This window comes from Capsicum annuum, chromosome 1 (assembly GCF_002878395.1).
Source record: "Capsicum annuum cultivar UCD-10X-F1 chromosome 1, UCD10Xv1.1, whole genome shotgun sequence".
Classification (NCBI taxonomy): Eukaryota; Viridiplantae; Streptophyta; class Magnoliopsida; order Solanales; family Solanaceae; genus Capsicum; species Capsicum annuum.
In genome coordinates this window covers 41170158-41178372 of record NC_061111.1, presented here as the reverse complement: position 1 = coordinate 41178372, position 8215 = coordinate 41170158, and the positions used below count along the sequence as shown (strand labels likewise).

Below are 8215 nucleotides of genomic sequence, written 5' to 3'. Positions count from 1 at the left end.
TTATGCATTTCAAATCATTCACAATAAGATCATAAACTTGAATTTATCACAAGAGAGGGACTTCATAATCTGTGCTGTCAAACAAATCTTAAATTTCAATTTCATACATATACTTGTAAATCAATTTAAGGGAATGAGGCCTAAAGGCCAAAACAACAATATCAATAACATGCATAAAGCATAATAAAAATTATGGATTTCAAACTCCTTTAACAAATTCATGCTTTATAATCTTTAAATCATAATTGAGTGTTTTCAACAAGCCCATGCATTTTTAGGGTAAACCCCACGTACCTCTATTTAGGAAATTAAAGAATGATTCTTGGTGCCCACGGCTTGGGGATTTTGAATCTTCAATCAATTTCAAAAACCCACGGTTGAATCTTGAGTTGTTTAGGTTTTCTCGTTTGAAACCCTAAGGAGTGTTCTTAATGGTTTTTGATGAAAATATCAATAATGAGGTCATTTGGGATTAAAATCCCATGTTTAAGCTGATAAGAGGGTGGAAAATACCTAATGTACCCTTAATGAGACGGAATAAAAATATAATTGGGAGCCCTATTTCATGGGCCACTGCGACGCGCCACAATCGCGGTGGCTCACTGGAAATTGATGAGTGGGATTCTTAAGGTCACTGCGACGCGGAGCCATCGCGTGTTCCCACTAGTTGGGACCTGAAACTTTAGCGCGACACGCCACAATCGTGCTATGCTACTGAAATTTGACAATTTCTAAATAGGCCCCCTCCGCGACGTATCAAGCACCAAAATAATGGTGTTTTACGACTAGAACTTAAATTAGCCATAACTTCTTGCCCGGGTATCGGATTTCGATGAATCTTATATCGACAGAAAGATCATTCAATTTCCCACATGATAAAAAGACAAAATTAGGGAAATTATATATGGTTTAAACTTTACTCACTTTGGAAGTCAAAAATGAGACTAAGTTTCTTTGACATAATTCTAGTCATTTAACTCTAAGAGCATATTACCACGAGCTAACGCATGAACGATTTTTGCGGAGTGTTACATTATCCCCTTCGTCCCCGAATGATGACGTGAAACACAGACAAACACTATTTAAAGTATACTAAGGACATAAAAGAATAAGACAAGGATTGTACCTTCCATTTCGTCATCCACCGGATCAAACAAGTCTGGGTATCTATCTCTCATGTCATTTTCTGATTCTCAAGTTGCTTTCTCAACTTTCTGATTTCTCTACAACACCTTAACCGACACTATCTCTTTGATCCTCAACTTCCGAACTTAGAGATCTAAGATTGCAATAGGTTCCTCTTCATATGCTAATGAGTTTGTCACTTTGATCATCTCTACAAGCAACACTAGGGAATGGTCTCCAATACATTTCTTCAGTATAGATATATGGAATATCGGATGAACAGAGTCCAAACTTGCAGGCAACTCTAACTCATAAGCAACTCCCCCTATCCTTCTCAAAATCTGGTATGTCCCTATATAGCGAGGACTCAGCTTACCTCTCTTCCCGAAATGCATGACTCCCTTCATAGAAGAAACTTTGAGAAATACCTAATCACCAACCTCAAACTCTAAGTCTCTTCTCCTAACATCGGCATAGGACTTCTGTCTACTCTGGGCTGTCTTAAGTCGTTCTCTAATAATTTCACATCCTTCATTGCCTGATGAACTAGGTTAGGCCCAATCAACTGAGTCTCACCCACTTCATACCACCCTACTGGCAACCTACATCTTCTTACATACAATGCCTTAAAAGGAGCCATCTTAATACTGGCATGGTAATTATTATTGTATGCAAACTCTATCAATATAAAGTGATCCACCCAATTTCCCTTGAAGTCAGTTATGCAGGCCCTTAACATATCCTCAAGAGTCTGAACAGTGCGCTCAGCTTGCCCATCAGTCTGAGGGTGGAATACAGTACTTAGGTTCACTTGGATACCTAAACCTCTCTAAAAAAACCTCCAAAACTACGAAGAGAATTGCGTACCTCGGTCAGATATGATGGATACAGGTGCTCCATACAAACGGACTATCTCCTCAATGTACAGCTTGGCATAGTCATCTCCTGAATAGTTAGTTCTGACGGGTAGAAAGTGGGCTGACTTGGTCAGTCGATCAACAATCACCCAAATTGAATCATATTGGCTTCGGGACCTCGAAAGTCCTGTGATGAAGTCCATATTGATTATCTCCCATTTCCACAAAGTCAAGGTTATCTCTTGGGAAGTACCAAAATAGCTTTCAGATCATGATACATCTTAGTAGAGCCTGGGTAAACAACATACCTCAAAGTGTGAGCTTCATCAATGATCCTCTTTTGTAACCCATCTACATATGGCACACATAGTCTGCCCTGATATCTCAAAACTCCATCACCGCCAATTTCAAAAGACATCACCTTCTATTAACCTACATCTTTCTTGATCTGCATCAATATGGGATCTTTAATCTGCTTCTCTTTAACGTCAGCACAAAGGGAAGATTTTACTACCTCATGAACAACCACTCCCCCATCTTCGGAATTCAAGAGTCGCACTCCTAGATTTGTAAGTCGGTGAATATCCTTCACCATCTCTCCTTTTCCCTTTTCAACATGTGAAAGACTACCCATAGATAACCTACTGAGGGCGTCGGCTACCATATTTTCCTTGCCCGGATGGTAGTGCAGGCTCATGTCATAATCCTTTAAAATTTCCAACCAATGTCGTTGCCTAAGGTTCAATTCTTTCTGCAAGAAAACATACTGCAAACTCTTGTGGTCAGTAAATATATCAACATGTATCCCATAGATAATGCCGCCAGATTTTAAGCGCAAACACCACAGCCGCTAACTCCAAGTCATGGGTGGGGTAATTTCGATCATGCACTTTTAACTGCCTAGATGCATAAGCCACCACTTTACCATGCTGCATAAGTACACACCCAAGTCCCACACGGGACACATCACAATACACAACAAACTCTTCTGAAAGAATCAAAAGAGGAGCAGTTGTCAACTTATCTTTTAACTTCTCAAAACTATTTTTACAGGAGTCAGACCACACGAACTTTACCTTTTTTTGAGTCAACTTAGTAAGTAGTGCAGCTATGGAAGAAAAACTCTCTACAAATCTTCTGCAATACCCTGCCAAACCCAAGAAGTTTTGAATATCGGTTGGAGTTGTGGGTCTGGGTCATTTTCTCACTGCCTCAATCTTCTGGGGATCAACCTTAATCCCGTCACTAGACACGATATTCCCCAAGAAAGAATTAGAATTAAGACAAAATTCGCACTTGAAAAATTTCGCATACAACTCATAATCTTTGAGAGTCTAAAGGATGATTCGGAGATGATTGGAATGGTCCTTCTCACTCATAAATCAGAATATCATCAATGAAAACTATAACAAACAGATTTAGAAACAGATGGAACACCCTATTCATAAGGTCCATGAAAGGCTCAGGGGCGCTAGTCAACCCAAAGGACATGACTAAGAATTCATAATGATTGTATTAGGTTCGGAAAGCTGTTTTGGGAATATCTGAATCTCTAAACTTCAACTGATGGTATCCCAAGCGAAGGTCTATTTTTGAAAAACAATTAGCACCCTGAAGCTGGTAAAATAGATTATCAATTCTAGGAAGAGGATATTTATTTTTAACAGTGACCTTATTCAACTGATGGTAATCTATACACGTACGCAGGGAACTATCTTTTTTTCGCACGAAGAGTATAGGTGCACCCCAGGGAGAAATACTAGGACAAATAAAACCTTTATCTAGAAGATCTGCTAGCTGTTCTTTTAACTCTTTCAACTCTACAGGAGCTATTTTATATGGTAGAATAGAGATGGGACGGGTATCTGGCCACAAATCAATACCAAAATCTATCTCCCTATCAGGTGGTATTCCTGGGAGAGCATATGGAAAAACTTCTGGGAACTCATTCACCACAGGGACGGACTGAAGAGAAGGGCTTTCGGTATTCAAATATTTAACCTGAATAAGTTAATACAAATAGACCTTAGAAATGAGTTTACGAACTCTGAGACAAGAGATGAACTTCCCTCTAGGTGCTAAAGAATGTCCCTCCCATTCTATTGCTGGTTTATTTGGGAAAGAGAAAGTAACCTTTCGAGTTATACAATTTAGCATGGCATAGCACAAATGAAGTCAATTCATCCCTAAGATAGCATCAAAATCAACCATGTCTAAGTCTACGAGGTCTGTCGCAGTATCCCGCCCACAAACAGTCACCACACAATTTCTATACACCCTCCTAGCCACAATAGAGTCTCTTACCAGAGTGGAAACAGAAAAAAGTTCAATAATTATATCGGGATCAAACCCAAAACCAACAGCCACATAAGGGGTCACATAAGACAGGGTAGACCAAGGATCAAGTAACACATAAATATCACATGAAAAAATTTACAACATACTAGTAACTACATCCGGAGAGGCCACTGCCTCTTGGCGGTTGGTCAAGGCTTACAACTGGTTGCGGCCATTTTCGGCGGCTGAAGTGGCACCCTTCTGAGGCGGTGGTGGTGCAGAAGAATTAGCCTGTGACTTGGCTCCACCAACATTATTCTTTTCTGCCGGACATTCTCTCAGGATATGGCCTAGCTGTCCGCATAAATAACACACCATAGCGCCAAACTGACATTTTCCTGGATGATTCCTCCCACATTTCTCACAACGCGGGTATGGTCGAGATGTTTGAGCTACACTTCTTTGAGACTGTGAACCTTGCATTCTTGGCCTCTGCCTATATTGAAAATCCTGAGTGCGTTGTCCTTCTGGGGGTCTGGTCACTGGGGCACTGGCTGCAGACTGTGCATTACCTCAATTCTTCTTCTTCTGCCATTTGTTACCCTAATTTCTACTCTGCTGCTAACTGTAGCTCTGGTGTGTTGTTTTGGCTCTCTTTTCCTGTCTGTCCTTCTCTCTAGATTCAGTGATTTTTTTCCCTAAACTTGTTGCATGTGGACTGATAGTCTGGAAAAATTCATGTCCCAATTCAACGTTGCTCCCTAGCATTCAAGCACTAAGTCATCTGAAAGGCCGGATGCAAATTTCCTTATTTGGGCTCTCATGTTACTAGTCATCTCTGGAGCTTAAAGGGATAGTTGGTTGAACCTCAGAGTGTACTCCTAGACGCTCATCTAACCTTGCTTTAGATTTATAAACTCTTTGGCTTTGGCCTCCCTCAGCTTGAGAGGAAAGAATTGGTCAAGGAAGGTTTCCACGAACACGGCCCAAACTGTGGGCTCAGCATGCTCACTCTTTGAATCTTCCCACTCGTTATACCATTGGTTCGTTACATCCTTAAGCTGGTAAGCCACTAACTCAATCCTCTCTACCTCATCTATATGCATCACCTTAAAGATTTTCTCCATCTTGTCCATAAACTCCTGTGGATCCTCTTCTACCTTGGTACAATTAAACTTGGGCGGGTTCATGATCATAAATTGGCCCACTCTTGTAGCCTCAGATATAGCAGATGTAGACCCAATATTTTTCGGTCGTTGAGTTTGTGTGGCTACCAACTGGGCAAGCATGTGAATGGACTATTTGAATTCTGCATCAAATACCTCTCTCTCGCGAGGCTGAGTGTGGTTAGTCCCCGTTCGGGGAGCTCTGGGTGCCCTAAGTGGGCTGGTCTGAGTAGGTGGGACTCCCGGAGTAGCATCAATCTCTATAGTTTGAGCTCTGTTTCGGGTCCTCATCCCATGAGTGGGACGGACCTTATCTGTCTATGCATTCGGATCGATAGTACGACGGAGAGGCATGATTTTTTCTCTAAAACACAAGAGATCATCGATTAGGGGACAACTCAGACTCTGAAGAACAAACTAAATCACAAAGAAGAGAAACATTTCTAAATGCCTAGTAGCCTCCTGCTTATAAGTGTGGCGCGCTACATACCCATAAATAAGATTCTACCCGACGTTATTTCGCAGACACCCTGAGACCATGAACCGTGCTCTGATACCAAGTTTGTCATGACCCGAACTAGGGCCTGGCCATGACGGACATCCAAACCATGAAGGCCCGGGTGTCCTACTCTAACTGATAATCATGCACAACATTCACATAATAAAAGAAGATGCAAGAATATTATCTGATACGGAAACATGGTCATACTCTGGATTTAGTTTAACAATAAGAAATGTAATCCGAAATAAACTTAACAACATCTGGAACAGTCTGCGAAATTTCTACTATATGAAAATCAGACAACTATCTGAAAACTGGGACAAGGCCTCCAGTAGGCCAAACCAAAGAAATAACATAATCTGAAATAACAAGCCTTTGGAAACAAAGAAGGCTTACCACTAAATGGATTACTTCTTTCTGAAATAGTCTACTGATTAGCAGGAACCTTGGACTGAGCCTACGAACCTGGGAGGTAGGGGGTTAATACAGATGTACTGCTATGCAGAGCAGATCCAAAATACTAGTTTATATTCAACATATATAAGAGCAATTTAAAATAGTTCATAAACATATCAGATAGTAAGAAATCTCATTGGCATTTTCGAAAGACTCTGTAAAATCATCTGAACAGTGTGACACTCTTTGTTTTACTTCTGCACTAGGTGGTATCCCTACAACTTTGAAATTCCACAGGCTATATAGAATCCGCCATTGACTCGGCAGGGAAGCCTCCAACCCAAGTTTTCCGCAAGGGTTGGAGTCTCTGACTCTTTTATGCCACACGGCCGTTGCCAACATAAAATAATATACTCGGATCAAAAAATTGTGGTTTTAGGCTAAGAGTTACTTGAACTAAAGCCCTCTTCGGGTAACCACCTAACCCTCTTTAAGGTCATTTTTTAACTCATTAAAACATGCATTCTCTGAAAACATATTCTGATAACATTCTCTGTTATGGCATACATGTTTATGGTATCGTCATACCATTGACTTGCAAGTCACGTCTTTGAGCCATTACTAGCATATAATAATCTCTGTTTTCAAAGCATAAGTTTGGGATCACCATATCAATAAATCAATTCAAAGAAACTCTTTCTCAAACCTCATGTAAACACATGAAAGACACTCTCTTTGTCAAGCATTTCAATAATACAAGGTGATCATGACAAATTTCTCAATCACATGCAACTCTTTCTCTTTTAAAACAAGGGTGAAATTATATCAAGAAGCTCCTTCTCATCATCTCTAAATCATGCTCAAACACTAAGGTATTGAGAAAACTAGTTTCAAAACCATAAATCATGCATTTCAAATCATTCACAATAAGATCATAAACTTGAATTTATCATAAGAGAGGGACTTCATAAGCTGTGCTCTCAAACAAATCTTAAATTTCAATTTCATACATATACCTGTAAGTCAATTTAAGGGGATGAGGCCTAAAGGCCAAAACAACAATATCAATAACATGCATAAAGCATAATAAAAATCATGGATTTCAAACCCCTTTAACAAATTCATGCTTTATAATCTTTAAATCATAATTGAGTGTTTTCAACAAGCCCAACATTTTTAGGGTAAACCCCACGTACCTCTATTTAGAAAATTAAAGGATGATTCTTGGTGCCCATGACTTAGGGATTTTGAATCTTCAATCAATTTCAAAAACCCACGGTTGAATCTTGAGTTGTTTGGGTTTTCTTGTTTGAAACCCTAAGGAGTGTTCTTGAATCAATAATGAGATCATTTCGGATTAAAATCCTGTGTTTAAGCTAATAAGAGGGTGGAAAATACCTAATGTACCCTTAATGAGACGGAATAAAAATATAACTAGGAACCCGATTTCATGGGCCACCGCGACGCACCGTAATCGCGGTGGCTCACTGAAAATTGATGAGTGGGATTCTTAAGGTCACCGCGATGTGGAGCCATCGCGTTGTCCCACTAGTTGGGACCTAAAACTTCAGCTTGACGTGCCACAATCGTGCTATGCTACTGAAATTTGAAAATTTCTAAATAGACCCTCTCCGCTACGCGCCAAGCACCAAAATGATGGTGTTTTACGACTAGAACTTAAATTAGCCATAACTTCTTGCCCGGGTATCGTATTTGGGCGAATCTTTTATCAACGGAAAGCTCATTCAATTTTCCACATGATATAAAGTCAAAATTAGAGAAACTATATATGGTTTAAACTTTACTCACTTTGGAAGTCAAAAATGAGACTAAGTTTCTTTGACACAATTCTAGTCATTTAACTCTAAGAGCATATTACCACGAGCTAACGC

At 39.9% G+C, this 8215-nt stretch overlaps 1 protein-coding gene across 1 annotated transcript in view; it reads right to left on the bottom strand.

Moving 5' to 3' along the window:
• Positions 1–2948: 2948 nt before the first annotated feature.
• Positions 2949–8215, bottom strand: part of LOC107879190 (actin-depolymerizing factor-like) — an 8045-nt gene continuing 2778 nt past the window's right edge. Inside the window, exons 4-5 of the mRNA XM_047410456.1 lie at positions 3781–3811; positions 2949–2970 (exon numbers count right to left, since the gene is read on the bottom strand). Coding sequence (XP_047266412.1) covers positions 2949–2970; positions 3781–3811 — 53 coding nt within the window. The remainder of the gene's footprint in view (positions 2971–3780; positions 3812–8215) is intronic.